This window comes from Zootermopsis nevadensis, unplaced genomic scaffold (genome assembly GCF_977971745.1).
Source record: "Zootermopsis nevadensis isolate Lab colony 2312 unplaced genomic scaffold, Znev_1.0 Znev_ptg000028l, whole genome shotgun sequence".
Taxonomy (NCBI): domain Eukaryota; kingdom Metazoa; phylum Arthropoda; class Insecta; order Blattodea; family Termopsidae; genus Zootermopsis; species Zootermopsis nevadensis.
The window spans coordinates 9,914,242-9,940,884 of NW_028259160.1; the positions used below are offsets into that span (position 1 = coordinate 9,914,242).

At 39.2% G+C, this 26,643-nt stretch overlaps 1 protein-coding gene across 4 annotated transcripts in view; it reads left to right on the forward strand.

Moving 5' to 3' along the window:
* Positions 1-26,299, forward strand: part of LOC110839403 (Fanconi anemia group J protein homolog) — a 147,879-nt gene extending 121,580 nt beyond the window's left edge. For 3 of the 4 annotated variants that reach the window (XM_022083568.2, XM_087357390.1, XM_022083569.2), the window contains 14 exons: positions 13,292-13,383; positions 14,784-14,920; positions 16,017-16,106; positions 16,581-16,689; positions 17,837-18,049; positions 18,210-18,383; positions 19,282-19,449; positions 19,776-19,994; positions 20,823-21,080; positions 21,186-21,370; positions 22,562-22,784; positions 23,357-23,478; positions 25,005-25,134; positions 25,524-26,299. In XM_022083568.2, the coding sequence (XP_021939260.1) occupies positions 13,292-13,383; positions 14,784-14,920; positions 16,017-16,106; positions 16,581-16,689; positions 17,837-18,049; positions 18,210-18,383; positions 19,282-19,449; positions 19,776-19,994; positions 20,823-21,080; positions 21,186-21,370; positions 22,562-22,784; positions 23,357-23,478; positions 25,005-25,134; positions 25,524-25,637 (2,234 nt within the window). In that variant the 3' untranslated portion in view covers positions 25,638-26,299. Of the gene's footprint in view, positions 1-13,291; positions 13,384-14,783; positions 14,921-16,016; positions 16,107-16,580; positions 16,690-17,836; positions 18,050-18,209; positions 18,384-19,281; positions 19,450-19,775; positions 19,995-20,822; positions 21,081-21,185; positions 21,371-22,561; positions 22,785-23,356; positions 23,479-23,987; positions 24,105-25,004; positions 25,137-25,523 lie in introns of those variants that run through there. The other variant, XR_015537450.1, reaches the window with a different exon arrangement.
* The last annotated feature ends 344 nt before the right edge of the window (positions 26,300-26,643 follow it).

The following is a 26,643-nucleotide window of genomic DNA, read 5'->3' on the forward strand; positions in this document are numbered from 1 at the left end:
ACAATAATATGGTGGCCGAGCGAAATATTTTGGTTTGCTGATATTAGCTAATAAATCGCCTCAGACTGTCATATGAAATTTGTACGGTCACTGTAGCATGTTATAATCTACTTGCGGTTTTAGCAGTATTGAAACCTGCAAGGTTTAATCTTCCGACACCATGTAATGCTTTTAATTCTTGTTTTATATTACGCACCTCATGTTTATATAAAATCAACATGAAATTAGTGAGCACACTAATATTGTCATCCTGTGTGACATTCTGTCTGTATACTTTACGCTATGTTGTTATGTTTCCAGCCTGCGGGAATTTATAGTATCGCTTTCGGCTGAGTGTGTTTTGGGGCTGTAGATTTATTTAACATACCTCGGGTCTTCCAACGATTTACTCCCTGCATGGGATATGTTATTAGTAGAGCAGTCTGGGTTCGATTCCTGGCCTGGGCAGTGATATTTCGTTGTCATCCTGCCTCCTATACATTCTTTACTTTAAGCTGTTTGCCCGAAGGTAAATTGGCCAGACCATGAAGCTGACCACTCCTTTCCATCAAGTGCCATCACGGATAGGCCTGTCTTCATGGCGAGGTGCTTAGATACATAGGCAGTGTTTTATTTATTTAACAGCATAAGCCGCAATGTTACGCGGAGTAATTTTTGTATTTATGGCAATAAATTTAAATTTTTACCTTGTATAAATAGACATGACTTTCCAACAGTAATTAGTCGGCGAATAGAAATGTTCTTTACAGAAGAGGATGGAATTAATTTATGCTGAAAGTAACTGATGGCAAAAATGGGGATAAAACACCGAAAATAAATCGTATAGTCCTCAGTATTCTATTGTCCTTTAACAAAACAAGTATGATGTGCAATTTCGACATGCACTTAAGGCTGAAGATCTTGATTTGCAAAATCACAAGTTAAATTAAAAATAAGATAAGTCCTTGACAGCAGTCGTATTTATGTTTTGATTTTTATACCCTTTACGCGTTTACCTATTCTCTCAGCGGCGAATTTGTATACTAAAAACTATACTCTAGTCTACCCGCGTTATTCTGTGTTGTGTTGCCGTGTATGAGTAGAGGCCTTTTGATACGCCGATCCCCCATCCGAGGAATCCTAAAGGATTTGTGGTTTCAGAATTGAGTTGGAACAGACAACAAGGCCTAATTCATGAAGAAGTTGATAATTTTTGGCATATTTTGTTTTCTCAGAACAGTTATATATTGATTTAATTATCCAAGAGAGGATTTTGAATTCGATTTCATCAGATTTGAAAGCACTCCTGCTAAAGTAAAACGTAATACGAGTAGAGAAAGAATGCGTGTGATAAAGGGGCAGTTAATCGACAGATTAAAAAAGAGACAACTGGGGAATTCCTGTAATTTTTATATTCCATTTCCGTATTGGAATACATTCCACTGCGAGTGGCATTTAGGGGGATAGAGGCAAGGGGGAGGCTGAATGCTAATAATCCCGCATGCGGAGTTGTGGAAGGGGTTAGTCGGCATGAACAAGGATATGAGTTTCACAGTGGTACCCGCTCCATATCACTTTACAGTGATGTCCAAAATGTTTAGCAGCCCTCGTACGAAGATGGCTGTCTTCTGGGATGGCTGTTGTTTCGTACAAAGTGATCGACGTTTCTGAGATGCTCACTGCCTCCATCATCAGAGAGATGGTGATGGGAGGCGGTGAGAACCTCTGGAATGTCGGTACGTTTCTACGAGACCACACGGTGCAACGTCTCAGAAGACAGCCATCTTAAAAACAACGATACGTTCGATTGTGGTGCAGAGACACCTACGTGTCGTGTCCATGGTATTCTTAATGTTTGGCGTCACGTGAAGAACGCATAACAGGGGAAGAAAGATGGATTCTTAACTCGTCTGTGAAAGAATTATCCATCATATAAAATGTAAATTAAGTGTAATACATCTTATGACTACGACTGTTTGTTTCTCAGTAGTTTTTTTCAATAGTTCTTGACATTTAAAGAGAGAAACTTTGGATCTTTGTTTCATTTACTTCTTGCAGCGGCAATTGTACGTTTGTTTGATTCGCTTTTAAAATTGCAACCAATTGGGCATGCAGTTCTACAAAGGCGCTTCTGACTTTAAACTGAATTAATTTACAAGAAGTAATTATTCTGCATCGCCAGGGCCTGGAAATTAATATTTTGTTCGCCTTCTTGTACAGCTACAGAGACTTTCAGTTATAATTGTTTACTTTGGACATCCCTTGGGTCTCTCTTGCACACAATTCTTCTGTTCTGACATGTCGGCTCTTTTGTACCTGTACCACCTGGTAGAGTCTCGGCTACTTACCACACTTCTAATGAGCTCCGCTGTTCTAATGGACGGAGTCGGCAAAGTAAAGAGGAACACGCCGGTTGCATTCTTCTTGTGTTTTAAGGTACCGTTCAGTACCGATTTGTTAACGTCTTCTCGGCTTCATAGGTTCGGCGGTGAATACATAGTTTTCCATTTAAAACGCGACCCTAACTACCACGCATGAACCCCTTCACGCACAAAGCGATTTAACCAGTGGCAAAACTGAATTATTGCAGCCGTGTTATCCCATTTTTGCAACTGATGAACTGCTTTGAATTGGTACGACCGTAATTTTATGCACTTTTGTCACTTTATGATTGTAGGATTTGAGGTTTTCACAGCGGTGAGTAGATGAAGACTTCTGTCTTCTGGGCTGTTGCGCTGTGTAGTCTGGTAAATGTTTACCAACGTTTCAGAGGTCACACTGCCTCCGTCATCAGGGCGATGAATCGGCCAGACTACACAGCGCAACAACCCAGAAGACAGAACTCTTCATACTAAGAATCGCCCTGATGACGGAGGCAGTATGACCTCCGAAACGTTGGTAAATATCGACCAGACTACACAGCGCAACAACCCAGAAGACAGAAATCTTCATACTAAGAATCGCCCTGATGACGGAGGCAGTATGACCTCTGAAACGTTGGTAAGCATCGACCAGACTACACAGCGCAACAACCCAGAAGACAGAAATCTTCATACTAAGAATCGCCCTGATGACGGAGGCAGTATGACCTCTGAAACGTTGGTAAACATCGACCAGACTACACAGCGCAACAACCCAGAAGACAGAAATCTTCATACTCTGATGACGGAGACAGTATGACCTCTGAAACGTTGGTAAACATCGACCAGACTACACAGCGTAACAACCCAGAAGACAAAAATCTTCATACTAACAATCGCCCTGATGACGGAGGCAGTATGACCTCCGAAACGTTGGTTAACATCTACCAGACTACACAGCGCAAAAACCCAGAAGACAGAAATCTTCACTTTATGATTGTTTGTCACAAGAACTTTGTTACCAAAAAATATTACCAGTTGTATAATGGAGATGTGAGGTGACATTTTCTTAACGCGAATTAAAATTTCACTGGCTTTTTCTCGGATCTAAGCTGTTCTGTTACTGATGCTGCTGATTCGGTTGGTAACTTTATTTTGGCTTCTTCCAGCCTTGATTATTCTGTTTTGGTACAACACCTTTTTCAGCGAAGAAAAGTATTTCATAAATGTTCTAGGGTTTTAGCTACTATGCCGTTTAATTTTTCAACCACTACGTCTGTGTACAGTGGACTCATAAAAATGTGATTCTGTTCCGAAATAAGGCAAAAACCACGGCAGTGATGGTTTTGAATTGGTTAGCTGCAGGACAAGTGAAGTCATGTGACTCAAAGGGATATGAGACTGCTTTTTACTGGGAAACCGCTGTTGATGAAAAGGTCTTATGGGTGGATCGCAGGTTGGGGGGAGGGGTGTGTTGCTGCCCAGCCTCACAGAGTTCTTTCTATAAGGGTTCTCTTGATGCCTGCTAAGTGGTTTTACCGGGCAGTGGTAATGCCTTACTGGTTTGCGTTCGGTCTCAGCATTGAACAAAGAGTGGTGGAACATGTAAGGTTGAGAGAACTTTCAGTGCTAGAGCGATGTAAATCACAATGGAGATCATGGTACTGTAAACATCTAAGTCCCGTCAGTTTTAAAACAGTAGTTCAGTGAGCATGGGTTCGAATGCCGCATAGAGGATAAGTAAGTAATTGTTGCAGGTTTGATCTCTTCTAATTGCCTCAGGCACCTGATTCGAGAGTTCTATCATGAGAGAAGATTGTAATTATTATGTAACCCCGACAATTAAACATAAACACAAGAAAGGAAAACTCTGGTAAATGCTGAAACATGGCTGCGTTGGGATCGAGCTGTTATTTTAATAATATCACGTACTGCACAACAAACATCACGATACTTCGTACAGCGATGTTGAAATGATTCTCAGATATAACGAAGTTTCTCCAAATATTTGCTAACCTTCCACCAGTTTAGTGACTAGCTTCAAGTTTGATTGTTTCTTTGCAGTTCGTAGTATAATGATGCTGTCAGTAGGTCAGACACTGTGCATCGTCTAATGGTCACTTCGCTGCGATTTGTATTAGGGGGTTCAGCTGCGAAACCTACCACTCACATCAAGTAAGTTAATTCGTTGAACTGTACCTCCACTTTCCTGGCGTGATGTATAATTAAGCACGGGGAGATAATTTTTCGCCTGGTGTACCGTGCGAAACTCTACTTTGCTGACGGCGAAGACAGTTATATCCGTGTTGCACGCAGTCCCGAGTACAAAGCTGTACGAGACCTTATATAACTGGGGGGAGGGAGGGATGCTCGCTTTCAATATCTGGGCAGGGAATTAAGTATCTAGGAGACCGGGCTTAATGGAGAGAGAAGCCGCCATTTCATTTGCAATTGCCGGCCGCACAGCCAATTAATTATAAACGGGTAATGGACCAACCATCGCAGAGATTTGTCGTTTTTATGTGTATTAACGAAATGTTTAACAGAAACACGATATCCAGTGTGCACGGCCTAATAAAGACTGTTAGAAGAAGTTTATTAGCGGCCAGAGCAAAGGGACTTAAGGATTATTATGTAGAGACGTCTCTCAGCCGTCACTGTCTCGCTGTAACTTCAGCTATAGATTAAAAATACGCCTATTCAATTGACATGTTTAATTTTGTTTCTAGTGCGTATAAGTACAGAGATACAAGGTATAAGAGTATAATTTTACGTAATTTGTTTTGGAGTGAAACATGGTTTCTCGCTTTACGGGGATAGTGTAAATCCTAGATGAAGTATGTGAGAACAGGGCGATGAGGATAATACGTGGACCCACCCAAGTAACAGGACGGCATAATGAGAAGGTGAGATATCAGGCTCTGACGGCGGTGAGTATTAAGACTCCTCCATTACCAGGGCGATCGTGCTGATGATGGAGGCAGCAAGCACCTCTGAAACGTCGGTAGACTTCTTCCGGACTGCATGGCGCAATGTCCCAGAAGAAATTTCTAAACGATTATTCGGAAAACCTGAAGGGGAGGTATCTCTTAGAATGAGGTCCAGTGGCTGCGCTTTGTGAACACTTAACTTTCGGATTCCTTAAAAGATGGGAAGTTTTTTTAAACAAAATGAGCAACTGTTAGCTTATCAGTGACGACTCTGTCTCATGGAGTTCCCACAGTAGAATTTATGTACAGTAGACTTGCTTGTTTGAAATTTTGGATTAGATTTATTTGTTTATAAGAATGTTAGTTTATAGTTTGGATTGCCTATGCTGGAAATTAACGTTTGTCGTCGACGTGAACCTGAAGTAACTGTTTCATTGCTTCAGTTTACAGTGCGATGCTGAAAGTAGCAGTCGAACTGGTGATGAGGTTTAGTGTACTAAACTTTTGTAGTAAAAATTTTATTCTGATTCCAAGCGCAGTTAGTTGGGGCCTGGGCAAAAGGGAAAAATAAAAAAAATGCATTCTGTGCATGAGTGCTGTTTTCCAGCCTATATTTTATAGTACCTACAATACAGAAAAGCTCACTTTAGCCTCATGTTTATGTGTGAATTATAAACTCGTATAACCATAATTGTTTGGAAAAATCAATAAACACGATTTGTGAAAACTTTCGTGATTTCCCCTCTCTCAACTTTTATTACTTACTTCTCTTTACCTTGGCACCAGCGAATTAGTGGGAAGTTCGCAAAGCCCGTTCAATATCAACAGGTTTGGACTGACTGTTGGATTCTCTCGAGTGTTGGAGCAGTTATTTGAGTAGTGGTATCGATAGGTTTCTTCTAAATTAAAAGCTGCAACAATTTTCCCTGCGCCCAATCACTGCTTTCTTTGTAAGATTTGAGGTTTTCACAGCGGTGAGTATGAAGATTTCTGTCTTCTGTGTTGTTGCGCTGTGTAGTCTGGTCGATCTTTACCAACGTTTCAGAGGTAATACTGCCTCCATCATCAGGGCGATTGAGTATGAAGATTTCTGTCTTCTGGGTTGTTGCGCTGTGTAGTCTGGACGATGTTTACGAACGTTTCAGAGGTCATACTGCCTCCGTCATCAGGGCGATTCTTAGTATGAAGATTTCTGTCTTCTGGGTTGTTGCGCTGTGTAGTCTGGTCGATGTTTACCGACGTTTTAGAGGTCCTTGCTGCCTACATCATCAGGACGATTCTTAGTATGAAGATTTCTGTCTTCTGGGTTCTTGCGCTGTATAGTCTGGTCGATGTTTACCAACTGCTTTCTTTGTTTTGAACTTTATACCTTAGTCTTAAAAATCGCCAAATTTCGAAGGATGGATATTTCTTTGCACCTATTCTGAAGGATCTGGTACACCGAGCTGTTAGGTCCGCAGACCGTGAATAGCTTGGTCTGCCCGATCCAACAGAATAGGAGTCTCCATCCTTTTTAATTGACGTGATTTATAAGTTTTGTGACTTGATACTTGAAAAAAATAAAACACGATGCATAAAGTCCATAACAAGCAAAGTAGTAGCTAATATACGACCATCGTCAAATACATTCAGAGAAGAAATGCCTATACTAACATTTTCCAAAAATTATATGCCCGTTTTGTGTTTCCCACAGACATTGTATGTGCGTGTTAAGCCTCGCACTGGCGCTTTGCTACGAGATTTTACTGTGTGTGGACAATAGTAAGGACAGTCGCGGGCGAACAAAAGTTATTATGCATTCTGTATTATTCTACATGGTAATAATCACACAGCACTTGTACGGATTATGGATTTTCAGTGTAATTAATAAGTTATTGCACTGGATGCATTGGTTACAGGAATAAAACACAGTTCAGGAGTAATGGGCAGTATTTTCTGTCATGTCACAGGAATTTGTGGGTTTATTTATCATAGAAACGTTCATTTATCTTCTCCGGAAGACAATGTAGGTTGTGGTGGTGATAAAATGTCCACTGTAGAGAGCCATATAAGGCATCGAAATTTGGAGATTGTGAAAAATATCATGGGGAGATAATGGATGGCATATGGGTGGGTTGCGATGTATCAGGCAGTTTGGATTTATTATTACATATTACATTTAACTGAAGAAATCAAGAAGGACCAGATGGGCGGGGCATATAACGTGGGTAGAGGAGAAGAGAAATTGATACAAAATCTTGATTGGAAAGCTTGAAGGGGAGAGACCACTCAGAAGACCTAGGAGTAGATGAGGGTATTATTAAAATGGATGTTGGGGAACTAGGGCTTGGGAATGTGTGAAATGGAGTCAGCTGACTTGTGATAGGAACCGATGGTGAGCTTTTGTGAACGCAATAATGAACCTTCACGTTCTATAAAAGGCGGGAATTTCTTAAATTTAACGTACTGTCAGCTGGCCAAGAAGGCTTGAGGTCAGTTAGTTTTGTGCAACAATGAATGGTTCATGGTTGGTTAATAAAGGAAGACAATGTTGAACGTAGCACAGTGTTGCAGGGATGCATCCTTTGAGATGCTGTCTCCCCTTGCTCAGTGATGCTATTGAATGATGCGCCCCATGAGAGGAGGGGACCACGGATGCTGTTACCATGGCAACAGCGAGTACTCTTATTGGTTGTTTGGATCGGATCAGTGTTCCTGATTGGCTGAAAGAGACACGCATAGATATCACTTCTATTGGTGGAACAAGAAGGGTGGTGGGAACAACCCTTGCAAGAGATAGTGATGTCATTTGGTGGGCATGGGGTGAGGGCTGATGGTAATGGAGGCGTAGTACACGAGCTCTCTGTAATTGAATTTTGACCACCCCATCCTACCCACCCCATTCACTCCATCCCTCGTGTCCTGCCTGGCTGGATGCTATTGAAAAATCATGTCCCCTATGACAGTGTTGGTTCTTAGGGTTCTGGGTATTTCTCTGCAACATTGCTTGGTTCGGTATTGTTTGTTGCTTGCCACTCGCTCGTTGATACGAAGGCTTCTTCACTTTCTGTTGTTGATTAGCGTCTTACCGGATGTTGGTGGCAATAGCAGTTTGACATACGCTGTATCTCTTCGTGTGTTTTTTTTTCAGACGGTTATAATAAAATTAGAACTTAACTTTTGCCTTAACTAACTGAAGAACAGAGAGAACAAAACGTATACAAGTATAGTATAGTTGTTGGCACTTCTGCTTCGTATTCTGGAGGTCAGGGATTCGAATATCAACCCAGACACCGAATAATTTGATTTCCTTAGTTTTAATAAGTTCTTACAGGCAGACGTCGGGATAGTGCCTTAAAATAGGTCACTACCGCTTCCTCCCATACAGTATAAAGAACAGGCACACCAATCACAGGTTGAAACTAACTCCATGCAGCACCTAGAAGCTAGCAGTAGCTCAGCAGATCAAGAAATGATTTGCTTTTATGGAACCAGATGGTTCTTTACCGTATTCACAAGAACCCGTGATTGGTACCTGACTATCGTGAGGCAGTCCATAATCTCAGAAGTTAAGATATATTTTAATATTATCACATCTATCTGCCAAGTGGTCTGTTCCGTTCAGGTTTTGACTGTATGTATTTCTAATATTAGCCACGCGTACTACTTTCTCCGCCTATCTCACCATTATCAATTAGATCGCGCTAGTAATATTGGATAAGTTATACAAATTATGAGCATTCTCGTTCTCGAAATTTTTGTTGCATGTAAAGAGAGTATGGAAAAGGGTTCTGTTTTTGGCTGGGGGGAGTAAATTCGAAATGCTCTGCGTGCATGTATGAATGCTGACAGGGAGTAAATGGAAGAGAGAGGGAACGGGAGACGTGTGTGTGTGTGTGTGGGGGGGGGGGGGGTTGCGCTTACAGAATGCAATTTAAAACTCGGCACACGGCCGGTCCAATTTAAGCTTTAACGCATTCTTTCTCAACATTTGGTTCGGTCCACGGGGTTTACGTTAGCGTGTATTCCGTCTGGGGGATCCTCACGTCACCATACTGTTTCACCAAGTTCGAACGTCGCTTCGTCTTTCGAATAGAGCTGAATTCATCAATTAACAGAAAAGCTGTAACGATCTAATATAACTAAATATAACAGATTTCAAGAAAATATTAGTTAGTCACTGTCAGTTTCACATAGCTTGATTATAATGTTACAGAGGAAATAAATGGACATACGACAGATTAAGAAGTGTTTTATATGATTCATTCAGTTAGGAACGACATTATCAAATCAGAATTGGATTCAGGAAGTAATTAAAATAGGAATAAATTCGGAGAATGCTTATTATCACGCATTTCAGGTTATTTTGTCTTTCCATCTGCTGTGTTAAAACGTAAAGGTTAAAATGTAGAAAACTGTAATTTTGCTCGTTGTTTTGTATGGGTGTGAAACTTGATCTCTCACATAAAGTGAAGAACACATATTGAAGATGTTTGCGAACTGGATGCTGAGTAGAATGTTTGGACGAAGCAGGGATAAAGGGACAGGAGGATGAAGAAAACTGCATAATGAGGAGATCCATGATTTATACTCTCCAACAAACATTATTAGGATTGTAAGATTTTAAGTTTTCACAGCGGTGAGTATGAAGATTTATGTGTTCTGGGTTGTTGCGCTGTGTAGTATGGTCGATGTTTACCAACGTTTCAGAGGTCATCAGGGCGATTCATCGCCCTGATGACGGAGGCAATATGACCTCTGAAACGTTGGTTAACATCGACCAGACTACACAGCGCAACAACCCAGAACACATAAATCTTCATACTAAGAATCGCCCTGATGACGGAGGCAGTATGACCTCTGAAACGTTGGTAAACATCGACCAGACTACACAGCGCAACAACCCAGAAGACAGAAATCTTCATACTAGGAATCGTCCTGATGACGGAGGCAGTATGGCCTCTGAAACGTTGGTTAACATCGACCAGACTACACAGCGCAACAACCCAGAAGACAGAAATCTTCATTTTTAGGATTGTCGAATCACTTACGATGGCATATGTAAAGGCATGCAGCACCTGGTGATTATGTGAGAAATTACATTTGGGTTGGAAAACTTAAAGGCTGGAGACCATCATGTGTTACATAGACGTATGTGATGATATACGTGTCGATGTTGGTCTTCTGGGTTGTAACGCCATGCAGAGCTGTAGGTACATACCACCGATCCGGAGAAACATACTCCATTTTCAGTCCTGAAGATGGAGACGATATGTTTTTCCGTTGTGATATGTTATTGTTGTTGGTGATGATGTTGTTTGTAAGCGTTCCATCTTCAGAAATGTTCTGTTGGGAATTTTTTTGCTTGTTTCTTTTTTATCCCTACCTTGCCCATTGAAGTTATAACAGTCAGCATCGTGCATGGTTGGCTGGCTGATTACATTCACTGGGAATTACTGCACAGACTATTTTGTATGATGCCGAGAGCCATAGGCTATGATGTCACCCTGACGACGGCGACTCCGAGATTAAAAAGATGATCCTCTACTTTTGTACAAAGCAAACCCGTTCACTGTAGGTGAGGTATAGTTGGAAAATATCCCTAGGAATCGCTGTCCATTCTATGCCTAGAAGGAAGTATATGGAACTGCTACTGCGCAGACTTTCATCCGAGTGCTAAAACGGTAGATGTAGCGCGGCCTGGTAGATTTCAGGCTAAGTTCCTCAAAGAATGGTACGTCGTGGTTGATATCGGAATTGCTTCAAACTGTAAATAGTCTGGCGCGAAGCGTTGGAGTGTTTTCCTGCGTGGTTCTCTTTCACCGCAGTGTAGTTCATTAAAAATGATCAGCACATATTCTGTGAGATTGCGGTTTTCCTGGTCTTTTAAATCATGACGTCGTGTACTTTTGTTTGTGGTTACCAACGTTCCGGAGGAACGTATCGCATCCATCTTCAAGGTGGACGTCACCATCTACAAGACTGCACCGCACCACAATCCAGAAGATTTCAATCCACAGTACACGCTGTACACAAAGCTCTCTTTCTTTGACATCGCCTCTCGGTATTGAATATTGGCGTAGCGTGTCGCGGAATAAGCATGACTGGTTTCAGAAACTGAACCCGTTCCACCACTAATAAATTGGGTCGAACCCAACGCATTGAAGGGTTTAATTTTTAAAACTTAACTGCGGAGGTTCGCACCATCGCCATATTGGTATTTTTCCACACACAGTCGCTGAAATTTTTTTCCCGATTCACATGGTTCCCAAAACTTTACTCGTCACCTCTTCTTATCACCACATGTCCTTTAAAAGTTATATCACCTCATCTTCAATTGGAAACATTATATTTATATTTATATATATATATATATCGCCATCTACTACCTGCTTATGTAAGGGTTCCAGAAACGCCCAGTTATTACGTATTTACCTTGAAGACGACAGCTGCAATGTTTGCCGAAACGTCGTATAACTTTTAACATTCGACTCAGTTCATACCCGAAAGCCGAAGTTGTACACGAAAAATTAATATTTCTACAGTATTTATGGCCGCCATGCTAAATTTCATATTCAGGTGAATCAGATATCACCGAATATAAAATGGGTATCTTTCGCTGTGCTATGTCATTATTTACGACTTGAAATGCAATAAAATATTACATTCGTCACTTCAGAAATGTACAGTCAATGACCGTGTAGTTGTTCCCATTTTAGAATTTCTCATGATGACTATATTGTAATTCTTGAAATTTTTGAATCTCTAATAGCATGATTCTAATATTGAGACCAGTTCATTCATAAGTTAATATGACTCGTTCAAATCTCAATAACTGCATGGGGTGGTAAATTCTGTTTCTTTCAGAAACGGTCTGTAAAATGCTTATGGTATGCTTTCATTCTGCAACGGTGTGATACATGGTAAGCATTAATATCTTAGCTGTTTCAGACATTTCCATTTCCTTTTAGTAGCACACAGTTGTTTAAATGTGGCTTTTCATCCTAGTTTTAAGTGATGCAAGCCTTTAATATACTCGCTCTGTGATGTCAACCCCTTCCTCTTCCCGTATTCAAATATACATGTCTGCTCAAAGTGTTAGTTTATGAGGGTTAACTGTTGTGGTCTGCGGGAATTTTAATTTGTACTCATGTCTTTGTACGTATATGGACCTTTTAGTTGAACTAAGGGAGATGATTATATATTTTCTCTGTTACTTGGATAGGTTTGCCTCATTTCACAACATTTTTATGCTACAGTTAGAAGCCGGTGTTGTTTGTCCTTCCTGGTTTATTGATGGTACAGGAATTCGCAGTGCTGAACACATACATCATTAGGGTTTGCAAAAGGCTGTCCATTATCAATATATCTACCAGTTATATGAATTGTAAGGGTGGGATATTGATAAATTCATATAACCTCTTTCTCTTGTATTTTACAAATGTTATTATTGCTATATGAGATGGCCCAGAGGGAAGTGACCGAATCTTGGGATGTTGTTAATCTGATGATTCTGTACGAAAAATGTCATATCAGTGTGATTATGGAGTTATGAATGTTAAAATATTAACAGGAGTATAAAATTTATTGTATGTCTACTGTTAAATCTACAATAAATTGGCGATTAGTATCAATAACTTGGCTTATAGCACCATGTAATGTGGTAGAAGTTTACGTTCTACCAGACAACACAGCGTTACAAATCTTTATTCTCACTGCCATGAGAACTGCGAATCCTGGTTATCAAATTAGTAATTTGTTGCTTTGTAGATACACCACATGTTGAGATTTGAGGTCCTCATGGTGGTATATAGCATGCATAATATGCTTTACATCTATATATTTGTATCTGCAATAAGTGAACATCAGGGCAGTTGCAAAGAATTCATTTAGAAAATATGTTTCTACCAGTTTGGAATACATCATTGATCTTTTATCAGATTAGTGCGATGAACCATTATGTTGCTGCTCTAAGAAACACTGCGTGTATGAGTTTCTTGTTACTACATAATCTTATTTAATTTACCTTTTTTCTTTGCATAGACCGTGGAATCGTGTATTATGATGAAGACGATGATGAAGACATGGACGATTTTCAGCCAAAGAAATTTGTGAAGAAAATGGAAGGAACCAAGGTGGGTTTTATTATATATTATGGATTATGCATGCCCTATTTGGAGGTCAGCAGCCACGGCCGGAAGCTGCAAGTCTTACAATCCGTGTCTTCACATTGCGACTAACTCGCCTTGGCACGTTGGTAACAGGGAAATTCACGAGGATTTGGGGATTCCATCGTTCGGAGCTTCGGCTTAAAATTAGCTGATGCTGCGAACCCCTTAGTTCGCCAACTTGGAAGGTACTGGTGCCGACTGAGGTCACCTACGGGCAACCGAGGGGGCTGATGTTCAGCAGGCCAGCCGAGGTTGTCCCTGAAAAGACGACCAAGTCGGTGCAATGAGTGGTCTAACCACTCGGCTACCGTGACTGAGGTTTCCCGTGCTTGTCCTCAGTTGTAAGGCAAATTCCAGGGTATAAGTCAAACGGATCGCCCTCCCCAGTCATGGAGCCCTTCAACTGAAGTGATTTTCCCCCAAGTCGCAGACGCCATCAGCCAAAGCGATTCCCGCCCCTTCTGGGTTCAAATCCCATAGAGCCATCGAACTAAAATCAAGTTTCCTGAAGGTATAACCTCCTATTAGCAGCAATATACCCTAGTTTGAATATTCAGGGCCTTCCGCCACCACAAAATCCCCGTTAGCGTAAGCAGACCACCGTTTTAGTTGTAAGGCACTGTTTACCATATCCAACAATACGTCTCGTACACAGGAATGGTGTAACCTATAAACAAGGTACGATGCGGATTTCTGTCTTCTGGGTTATTGCGCTGTGTAGTCTGGTCGATGTTAACCAACGTTTCAGAGGTCATACTGCCTCCGTCATCAGGGCGATGATCGCCCTGATGACGGAGGCAGTATGACCTCTGAAACGTTGGTTAACATCGACCAGACTACACAGCGCAATAACCCAGAAGACAGAAATCTTCATACTCACCGCTGTGAGAACCTCAAGTCTTACAAGGTACGATGCCTTGCGCTTGCGCAGAACTCCGTCCTTAGCTTTTTGTTTGTTTGGTTCTCCAAACACTTAAGTACCCTGAGGACGAGGACTAAGGTAGTTCTCGAAAGGTCGGTGTTTTAACCTTTCAGCCACCTGTCACATGGCTGGTAACCCAAGAAGAATTCATTATTCTTTACATGTATTTGTGTGAAAATTTATTAATTTGAACACAAGTTAGTGTAATCTGATTATTTATTATATCACTATATATAAAGTACTATAGAATTAAAGATAATCTCAAATGAATAGATGTTCATTCTAATCATATAGTTCGTGACTTTATATCGTTTCCATATTTCACTGATTTTTTTTTTAAATTCATTCCGATCATGTGACGATACATGTAACTAAATATAATAGAGGCTAAGGTAAAGAATGGAATTCTTCCTTCCAATTTTATTGTTTTAAAAATTGCAAGCTTCAGTCACATAATGAAGAGTCAACAACAGAAGCAGAGGGAGGCGCTGATGGTTCAACGCCTTCCGATACAGTGACAGTGGATACGAGTTGGTTATCAACCCAGTGTGGATGTGTGCAGACTGAAGAAGTACCCCGGTAGGTATTGACCTTCAAGCAGGCACCTTATGTATTTCCAACCTTCTTCTTGGAAACTGTTTTACAGTTCTCGCCCAACTCGGTGTGAAAGGGAACAATTTTTTTTGTATAAGTGAGATACTTGGTTTATTGTTTTACAGTGTGAGTAAACATTATTTGATACTGAGGTCTCTGTGACTTCATGTTTTCACATTCTTTGTATGAAGAGCGTAAAATGAACACACAACCTACCTCAGTGGTCCCCAACCTTTTTGTGCCTACGGGCACATTTGAGAGTTTATGAGATCGTGGCGGGCACCAACCAATTAACAAAGCCAAATTTTCTTTTCTCTGGACAAATAAGATATGGACACAAAATAATACACAAAACAACACGACGTTTAATGATGCAACCAAAAATACGTACTTTTATAAGCACAATTATTATTACTCAAGTGGGAAGTTGGTGTGATGTTTGGCGCTGCATTTAATCGGCCAGTTTTTCAAATTTGGGAGTATAGGATGATGTTGCCGCTCGCAAACAATCGTCAAGTCGAGATCTGTGCTTTGATTTTATAATGTTCATGGTTGAACAGCCTTCATTATTCAGTATAAACTCTTTCCGTAACAACGCGAGCACCCAAAAAAAGCCTTGGCGGGCGCCATGTCCCCCGCGGTCTCCGCGTTGGGGACCACTGATGTAGAGGTTTTGTCTGTCATGTATGTATGTTTCATGTTTGAGAATCCTCACTGAATACCAATTAAATCTGTTATTGGAGATGTACAATAAATATTGTTTTAGCAAATTATATTATGACCCATATTGATCCAATAATAAATCTCAAATGAAATGTTGTAAGTGGCTTAGAAACTTCTTATGATATAAAACGTGTGTGTGTGTGTGTGGCATAACATATAGATATAATTAAGATCTATAACTTTCTTTTAAAACTTTTTTCAGTATGGTATTTATGTCCTGAAGCAGGCCTTATTGTTTTTATAAGCTTTAACTTCTGTCTGGGATTAGATTTTTCCATAAATGAAGTTAAAATTCTGTACAATGAAGATTATAGTAGTAATTCATGCAAAATGATTGGACATTGAATGTTTGTTTCAGAGCACCAAAAATTTTCTATTGTTCGAGAACGCACCAACAGATAAAGCAAGTTGTACGTGAACTCAGGAAATCAGTCTACAAGGATGTGAAGTATGTATCCGCTTTGTGATTGGATGCGTGAAGCTCAAGTCCGCCAGTTAAAAGACTGAATTAAGCATTCAGATCTGAAAGTAACTGAACGTATTACATGTTCTAACACTTCGTTTCTAATAACGCTGTCTGTCTTTGCTAGCAGTAATAATCAAAGTTATGCATGGTATTGTGATGTATTTTGTACCAATTACATCACCTTAAAGTCCTTGCAAATTAGTTCTGTTATTTTTTAATTTTTATGGCATACCTTGATAACAGGTTTTGTCACATGTTCTGCGGAGCATGTCCGCTGGAATAGCCGAGATCGCATTCCTGATATGGGTCTTCAGGTCATCAAGTCCGTTAACTGGTGTTCGGAACACATTGCTCTTGACGTAACCCCACAGGAAAAAATCCAGTGGTGATATGTCTGGTGAAGCAAGAAACTTTTATATCTTGAAAGTGCGTGTCTTAATGTTAATGTTTGTGCAGAATGACTATACTGTCCAGCAGAGAACACACTTGTATCCAGATACCGTGGAGCGGTCATAAATTCAAAAACAAGACGGAGATGTGCCATACGTTGCTTGATCCCATTGAGGTAGATATAGCAGCTAGCCAGAGTTTTAAAATTGTTGCATCTGGAATTAACAGCAATTTCCGCTTCTTGTGGAAACTAAGTGATACAATTTTTAACTGAAAAGAACTTTGAGTTGTGACACTGGAAAATCTAATGTGCTGCAGAGGTAATTAATTCAGTTTCTTCATAATACATAGTTGATAATATCACAGAACATCTCTGGCTATAAAATGACAAAAAGGATTTTTTTTTTCAACTGCAAGACTGGCTTATGGAGATAATTCTGAAATGTCAGGAAATGTGTTTTAAGGAAAACACTGGAAGTTTTCCTACAAATTCTAATTCTTTTGAAAATTATCTTGGAAACAAGAGTACATCAAAGGCACATTTAGTTTTTCACATGCAATATTAAAAATTTAGGTTACTATTACAGGACATAGAATTTAAATACATCTCATCTATATCATGTTAATGAAGGTAGAGAATATGGCAGTAAGTTTAATAAATTCATTGTTTTATTCATTTGGTTCCACTGTTTATGAATGAATAAATTAATGAAGATGTATTGAAACCATGGAAAACATTTGCTTTACAACGTAAGTTGCAACAGAAATCTAGAAGCATTAAGTAATATTGCAAGATACAGATTAACAAAAATTCAATTTAATTTTTTATTACCTACATTGTATTTTCTTCTGTTGCAGTTAACAGCATAGGCTGCATAATTTGTCTGGCTTCTTCTTCTTCCATGGCTCTCCGGTCCGTATTCGGTCCATGGCCTCATCAATTCTCCTCTTCCATTCGTTCCTGTGTTAGGTCTGTCTGTCCGAGGTTGAGGTTTCGAAACGTATTCCTTTTTACGGTGCAAGGTTGTTAGCCTTGCCACCAACCCCCAACCCCCAACCTGGAGGACCAGGGTACCTGTCTTAGTCTGACCTCTCCCCCTCGACCAATCTGGCTAGGGAGGCCCTACCAGTAGCTATGCTGCCGCCAGCATAGCTTTGTCTGGCTTAATTAATCATATTTAATTTACAATTAGTGCCTGATTTTTGTCTCTTTTGGTAGAATACCAGGTATATTAAATTAAATCAGAGCTTTTATCAGACCATATTTATGTGACATTGACTTCATAATTTGTGTTGTTGATGTACAATTTTTTCCCCCCCAGGGATATGGATGCATGTACAAAAACAATCATATGTCATCACATGCTGCTCTTGAAAACTGCAAGATGGTGTCCCCATGGGATGTGGAGGATCTCGTACAGGCAGGCCATAGAGTGAAGTCTTGTCCTTACTTTGCGTCACGTGATCTGGTTGATACAGCTGATATTGTGTTCTGCCCATATGTTTATCTCATTGATCCAAAGATTAGAAACATGGTATGTATCAGAATGGCTGTTAAAAAAACATTTTGTTTGTTCTACCATAATTTAAAATATCTGTGGTTCAGTCTTTCAGAATCATAAATTACATTGTCAGTGGCAAGTGTGATTAATATTTGTGTTGCCTGTGCTTTATGTCTCTGAACTACTATTGTAGATGAAACTGCAGCTGCGTGGAGCAGTCATCTTGCTGGATGAGGCACACAACATTGAGGATTCCTGCAGAGATGCTGCAAGTTGCTCTGTGTTATATGATGACATTTTCCAATCAATGGAAGACTGCAAGAGAGTTGCATCCATGGGAATCTTACCTGAAATACATGACAGCCTGGTACAGAACTAATATTGTATTTCTGAGTATATTTGTGTGTTTATAATTTTTAAGCTTAAATTCAAAAGAATATTCTAGTTGTAAAAGGGGCCATTTGGCTAAATTTTGGGACCTCCTTCAATAATTGATTTAAGGGCCTCATTATCCATATTGTTCTTTTACTCTACAGAATTGCAAAATTTTGTGTTTAGTTGAATTGTTTCTTAAATTAAATGATGCTGGTATTTCCTCCACGCCAGTTCTAACATGTGTGCAGCCATGACATTGCTAACGCAGGGCATACCACATAAAGGTGAAGTTGGTATTACGGTGGGTGAGTTTTAATGTTGCACATCCTATCTCAAGCCCTCAGAAGTACTCTTATGGTTCTAGTTAAATGCTGTGTCTCAAATAATAGCCGGGTACTAACATAGTTTGTAAGTGCAAATGACCAAGTATATATATATATATCTGATTATTCTGATGATACCTTGTATTAACAGAATAAATGTCAAAAGTGGTATATTGCAATTTTTTAAATAAGTGATGTTAGCAGAAAATTTAAATTTAAATTATTAAACAATTTTAAACTTGGTGAGATTTCAAGTTCTCGTGGCAACAAATATTAAAATGGCTGTCTTTTGGAATGTTGCAGTGTGCACTCTGATAGATATTGACTGACATCATTCTGGTGATGGAGGTAGTAAGCACCTCTGAAACATCACTCGGTTTCTACCGGATTATACAACACCCAGAAGACGGTCAATCATCTCCATACTCATTGCCACGAGAACCTGAAATCTTAACAACCTGGGATACTCTTAAAATATATGTGGTAGTCTTTCATGTTCTCTTCTGTATGTATAATAGTAATCTGTATTACACTTAGTTTCCCAGAGTACCACTTGTGTTATTGCAGGCAGCGTTCTTAAGTAACCTGATGACGTGGATGTCACAGAAAATACGATTTGCAGAAATGTATCAGACTGACAAGGAGAAGATAGATGCCAGCACATGGGGTGGAGCAATTGCTGTGGCAAGTTTTGAGGAACATAACGTCAACCTTGAAAGTATATTAGAATTTAAGGTCAGTAACAAAAATGGAAGCAAGCACAAATATTGCCTGCTCAAAAAATCAGATTATAGGTTAATGTCTCAGATACATTAAATACCCTTACTGAAAGTAAAGATTACCAGATATTGGTGATAAAAAATTGTTCTTTTCTTGTCATAATAACCAGTTTTACCATGTATGTTGCCTCACATAAGAAATGATCATCATCATTCTGTCAGGTATTAATCCATGTGGCTCCATGCCATCTCTTCAGTGGTCTTTACAAATTTTCAATTAGTCTAGGCAACAAAGCATGAAGAGAATCATTCTTTAATTGGTGTGATGTTTTGTTTGTGTAGAAATTCACAGTGGAGGCAGTTGCAGCAACTAACAGTGATGAGAACATTATGCAAACAAAGGCATCTTATGAACAACATGGTGTACAAAAAGCCACAGTTTTTGTTCTTGAAGGGCTATCTCTAGCTTTTGGCTTGATGTATGATAATAACATGGAGCATATTTGGGACTATTATGTGGTAGTGGGCAGGAATCCAATTGTAGGCTCTTCTTTCGAAAAAGTGAGTAATATGTTCGTATAATGGTGGTGGTGATGATAACAACAGTAATAACAACAGTGATAATGTTAACATTTACGGTAGCAATGAAAATAACAATAACAGCAACATTAATGTTAATAACAGCAACATTAATGTCAATAACCGCAACATTAATGCCAACAATAGCAACATTAATGTTAATAACAGCAACATTAATGTCAATAACAGCAACATTAATGTCAATAACAATATTGACAATTACCATCTAGATAATGATGTTACTATTTTTATTGTAGTAATAATAATATGTTAATACTGTAATAATCTAGAAGCAGTATATTTACTAGGCCATTGAAACATTCTAAACTTGTTCTCCTCTGGAAGTTGCAGACTAATTGTGAAATTTTCGTAGTGTATTCAAAGAATTTTGTGCTGACTGTGTGATATAAATACTGTCTCATTTAACAAGTTTGAAGTAGGTGTTCAGTCAGGCCTTACCTTTCAATGATGGTGTGTGTATCTTTATGCACTTTTGTGCACAAATGGTCTATCAACATAAATATACACAACCAGAAACAAAATTTATCCTTTATTGCAAAGAAATAAGGTATTCAAATATCCATACTGCAGAGCTGCTGGTCAGATTTAATTCCAGAGTTGATAGTTTATTGGTATACTAGTGTGAATTCTGGCTAGCTAAACCACACCTAAAGATGCGATGCACGTCGGTAAAGGTCAATGTATTAATCATTAGTCCGTAAAGGACTAATTAATAACACATTTATATTTCCTCATAATTATAATAGAACCTATATAAAATTGATCTGGAGATATAGATGTTATGTTTAGGATGTGCTGCCAAGTGGTTGGTCAAATGCAAGTGGCAGTCCAAGGCTGATAGCAGAAGATGTTCCTCATTCAGACTGGGGACATTACTTGAACTTTCTGTGCATGAATCCTGGCGTGATATTCCAACCAATCGCTGATGTGGTACGAAGCATTGTACTGACTTCTGGCACGCTAGCACCATTGGAGACATTCACCTCTGAGCTCAGTACTACTTTTACTAATGAACTGCAGGCTCTTCATATCATAGATGAAAATCGGGTAATTAATTATCTCTGCTGACAGACTGAATGAGAAAACATATACTGAAAGGTCAATCTAATGTGTGTGTATCCAGTTGACTGTGTTATGTATACTTGCTTTCAGTTATGGGTGGGATCCCTTGGTTCTGGACCAAGAGGTAGGGAGCTACAAGTTTCTTACCAACATACAAGTCTGTCTGACTTCAGGCAAGAGCTAGGAAACACTATACTTGAAGTCTGTAAAGTGATTCCATATGGTGTCCTTTGCTTCCTTCCCTCATATGGATTGTTGGAAGCCTTACGGCAACAGTAAGTTCTCCCCAAGTTTCTACATTTCTAGACACTTGTATGTTCTGATGGTAAAATGTATTCATTATAGTGTGACTGTATTTGTCATGCTATCTGCACACAGATTTATTTCTTTGTGTAGGAACTGAGTTTGAAACTCATTGATTTGTAGTAACCGTCACCAAATTGCATGTTCCAAGGCCACAGAAGAACTTCACTACCTCTTACTGCACAGTCCTACGTAAACTGTTGCAAGTTCTCAACTGTCATCTTCACTGACCTGGGCTAGACTGTTCATGTTAACAGCCATGTATAATTTTACTGTGACCTTGAAACATGCAGTTTGGTGTTGGCTACTGCAGCTCAACGCTGGCCTTGTAATCCTGGGGTCTCGGGTTCGATTCCCAGCGGTGCCAGAATTTATAACTTGCGTTGGGCAAGGCCATGGTCTAGGCAACACGGAGTTTTCCTCCGTGGCATCCCAACAATTACTCCATTCACACACAGAAGAAGGCAATGGCAAACCACTTCTGGATCATCTGCCAAGAACGTATATGAACAGGTCCCAGTCCGAGAAAAGGATGGAAGGATCCTATTCATATGGACCTGTCGTCAGACAGAACACTAAATAAATAACTGCAGCTCATTAAAGCAGTGTAACTCTAAAACTAAACTACATTATTCATCTACTGTTGTCTTGTGTCATTTGAACAGGAAAAGTACATAGGTTCTGAAACAACTGTATATATTATTGTATTTTCTTTGTTTATTTTTATCCTTGTCTGTATTTTTCATGGAACCTTATTTTCTCTCTCCCTGTAAAACCCATTTCTTTATTATATCCTTATATATTTTGGTATAAGTGTGTGGAAATGTGTGCTTGCTTTTGAACCACTTACTGATGGGCTAGTCTTCATTCCATTCTTAGAAGATGATATTGTGTTATAGTAGGTTCGTTCACCAGCATTTTAGAGACATTACCGTACTTAATCTTCGAAGTGAAACTTCATGATGTTTTAAAAATGTAAACCAGCTTACCACAAAATTCAAGGATATAAATGTATAGTTCAAATAACCATCATGATAGCTGGCTAATTTCATGAAACTTTTATGAGTATAATAATTGTTAACCCAGATCATAGGGTCTGCATATGTCATGCAAATGTTGTTCTTCTAGTTGAACTTCTCTGTATGTTAATGATTTTGTTACAGCTGGCTTATGAGTGGTATATGGAAGGAGCTGGAGGTGCACAAGGAAGTTCTGTGTGAGATGCGAGGCAACAAAGATTTCTTGCCTACAATCCAAGCATATTATGATTCTGTTAGACACTGTGAGCTCGGAATGGGTAAAGGTCCATTACTATTTGCAATCATGCGTGGCAAAGTTAGTGAAGGACTTGACTTTGCTGATAACCGAGCCCGGGGAGTTATAACTGTAAGTCAAAATATGCCTGAGCAAGTGTCTTTCACTTCTGCTAGGTATTCATACTTTTAAATACAAATCACACTTCGTGCAAAATGTCCATGCATTCTGTTTTTAAATACCTGGAGTTGTACAGACATGAAATGTTGTTCCACCATCATATTGATTTTGTTTAAAATATATAGGCAGTTATACTGCACTGCTACATACTGACTGACACTGGTTGACGGTTATCATAATGGAATAAGAATTAAATCTCTCCTCAGCAATCATTCATTACCTTCTGTATACAACAGCATGTTGACATGGTAAAAATTTTAGATGTTTCAGAGGAATTTGCAGTCTCCTTCTTTAGGCTCAGAATTGTGTAGTGAATCCGGACAGCCATGCCCAACACAAGTTATAAATTCTGGCACCGCCGGTGATCGAACCCAGGACCCCAGGATTCGATTTTGGTTAAATGAATTAATTTCACTGTTGCCACTGATGATGACCTCTTGAGGTTGAAACGCGTATGGCTCTAGTGTCTTTTTTGTAGTGTTAATAGTTTGTTTGTTTGCTTATTTTATATTCTTATGTTTTAGGTTGGAATACCTTATCCCCATTTGTATGACATACAAGTGGGCCTAAAGAGAAAGTACAATGATGCAAACGTGAAACGTGGCCTGAAGTCTGGGTCTCAGTGGTACGAGACACAGGCGTATAGGTGAGTAGTGAGGTGTGCCGGCATTTTTTGTGTAAGGTATTCTTAGTCCCTGTGCACATGTGATCTGTTATAATAAACTTTACGTCTAATAAGCACAACTTCTCATACCATACATAATTGCTGTAAGCTTTGTCATGCATGTCCAAAAGTATGTAAACATGTAACATTACCAATCTGGGTAAACAGATATCATGGACTATTGATATTAATAACTTTTCTGGAATCTGTCAATAAATGTCAAATACAAAGAATTGGTAGGCACAGATTGCATGAAAAAAGCAAACTTAACCTGAAATTGGCCATTTTGATTACACAGGGATAAAAAAAATTACTGTATTTTTGATGGAGAATTGTAGCTATGACTTTTATAAGGAAAAGTAATAATTTTTTTTCTTAAATTTACCTCTGAGAGGATGGGTCATCTGATATGCAAGGTCAGCATATAGTCTGGTAAGTAAGATACTGAAATATTTTTGTGTTCTTTTAATGCTCCTTCATGATTGTTTTAGATGCTGATAAGACCTGTTGAAATCCTTCTAAGCAGTTCCAGAAGTCTGCCCATTCACTGTTTCATCCACTCCTCTTACTCCTCCTAACAGCGCACCTGGTATTTTAATATAAAACAGGCATGTATAATGCTGTCAATTTGCATAAAAATATAGATGTGAGGGGTTGTTATTAATTTCTGCAATTTTACACTTTCTTCTGTGAAACGTTTGAAGCATTAATCATTCATCATTATAGCACAAGGAATTACGCAAGAGGCAGTCATGATTTGCCATGTAAAATCTGAAATTTTCATATCACAAAAATGTTTTGTTTATGCCCAGTTGTCATTTATTAATTTAAAGTTTTCCTGTAATTAGTGTTGTCTGTGATTGAAGCCTAATTTTTGTGCTATTACACTTCAGCTGTATCCATTTACTGTTTAGTCTGTTGTCATTCAAAGGAATATTAAACAGGGTAATTCATTATTTAATGCATCACATATAAGGTGGTGCTGTGTTTTAGTTTCTTTTTTGAACACTTTGTGAATAACTGAATACTTTGACGCATTATAACAGTGGGGTCCGCAGTGGCCGCACGATCTGAGGCGTGGGCCTTGTGCCGCTTGGTCACTGGGACCGTGGGTTCGAATCCCACTCTAGCCATGGATGTTTGTCCGCGTCTTTCTGTGTTGTGCTGTCCTGTGTACAGGTAGAGGCCTTGCGACGGGCCGATCAATTGCAGCAACTGTAGTAAAATAATTAAAAGTTTGTTCTTCTTCTTTTGTAATCAATCCTAGGATTGGTTGGCAGCAGCTCTTGAGCTGCTGATACTTTGAAAATTCTGAGGATCTTTAATGTGGTCTATTGCCCTTGCCTTCCGCATCCTATGCTGTTGACCCACCTGGGTTCATCAGCCTTTAGGGGTGATTTCACACCCCAAGAGCATGAGGGTGCCCTGAACCTCCACCTGCTCATCCACCCTCTGAATAGGCTGTTGACACCTGTTATAGCAACTGATTCTTTATTATCCATTTTCAGGGCTCTGAATCAAGCATTAGGACGGTGTATCCGCCACAAGAATGATTGGGGTGCTCTTATAATTATTGATAAGAGATTTATGACTGTGGAGAAACATGTTCAAGGATTATCCAAGTGGATACGCAGAAAGGTTGGTACCAGTATATGTTATTATTATTATGTGTGACAGAAATATGTTTAGTCTGTTGTTTAGTAGAAGTGATTTTGATGAAATACATCCACTTAGTCATCACCATTGCCTGAATGTACAGCTGAATTAATATGTAACTTACTTTTGATTAGTTATTGAATGTACGTCATTGGTTCAGTCCACAGGAGAGAGTTTTCACTCGACACGTAAATGGGAAAATGATTATTTATTCACACACCCACATGTTTGATCTCCAGAAGTATTTATCAGAGTTAAATATAATCAGGCATTGAATGTGTGTACTAGTAGTTGTCTGGAAAATAACATTTTGATCCACCATAACATCTGGTATTAATCTTAAATATTCTAAAAAATTGCTCGTATTACAGGTGCAGTTCTTTCCCACATTTGAGAAATTTCACTTCAGCCTGAGGAACTTTGTACAGTACCATAATCCAGTGGTACCAGAAGAGTCACAGTTGAACCACCAAAATGATAACTGAAAGAGAAAGCTAAATAATTCATATCACATTCTTACGTATCAGCGATTTCTTTTTGTTCTCATGTACAGGTCACTCTCCCCTTGGTGGTAATGAACATATTATAAACTAAAGCGGCCCATCCACGTATGAGTCTGGCTCGGCGAGCTTGACTCGTGAGCCGGGCTCGGATATATTCCACCACACACGCATAGCTGACTTGGCTCGTGACACCCCACCCACAAACGAGTTTGGCTCAATGGAACCCGAGCCAAGCCGGACTCGTACGTGGATGGGCCGCTTAAGAGTTCTGCTGTGCCGATCTCTTTCTGTTGGTAGAGTGATGAGATCTTATGGGGTTGGTAACTGGGCCAAGTCAAAGATCTTGGAGGGATATTATAGGTGATACAATTAATGAAACTTAGATTCTGCGGAGAATGCACGTGTTTAATCACTAACAGCTCGATACCATAAAATAATTTTATATACATTTTTAAAGTTACGAACATACGATCATTCACTCTTCATATACTACGAGGTGCATTACTGATACTTTGTAACTTAATTAAATTAGAATAAAAAAATTGCAAAAGACAAAGCAAATGGGCGTTAATGATTGGCGACTCAAGACGTAACAAGTAATAAAATATGTAACATAAACTTCATTGATAAATTTGTAAAAATGAGCTGATTATTCTTTTATTTCAGCCTTCTTTCTTTTGCCAAGGGTAAATAGCACCCGACAGCTAGCGAGTGTTCGCTATTCTTATGAAAGATGTCTATAATGGTCAAGTATCAAGAGATTTGCACAGATTCTTTAAGGCACTTTACCTTCAAATTTCTAAATACATCCACTTGTACATTTAGGCATTCATAACAAATTTACAATTCAGTACAATAAAAATCTACTGTATTTACAGCTGCCCAATATATTAAGAATTTACCATGTACTGTAGAAGGGGCAAATCTGTGCATTCAGCATCCATTAGAAATAAAATACTGGGATTGAAAGGGCAGGAGAGGTAGCAGG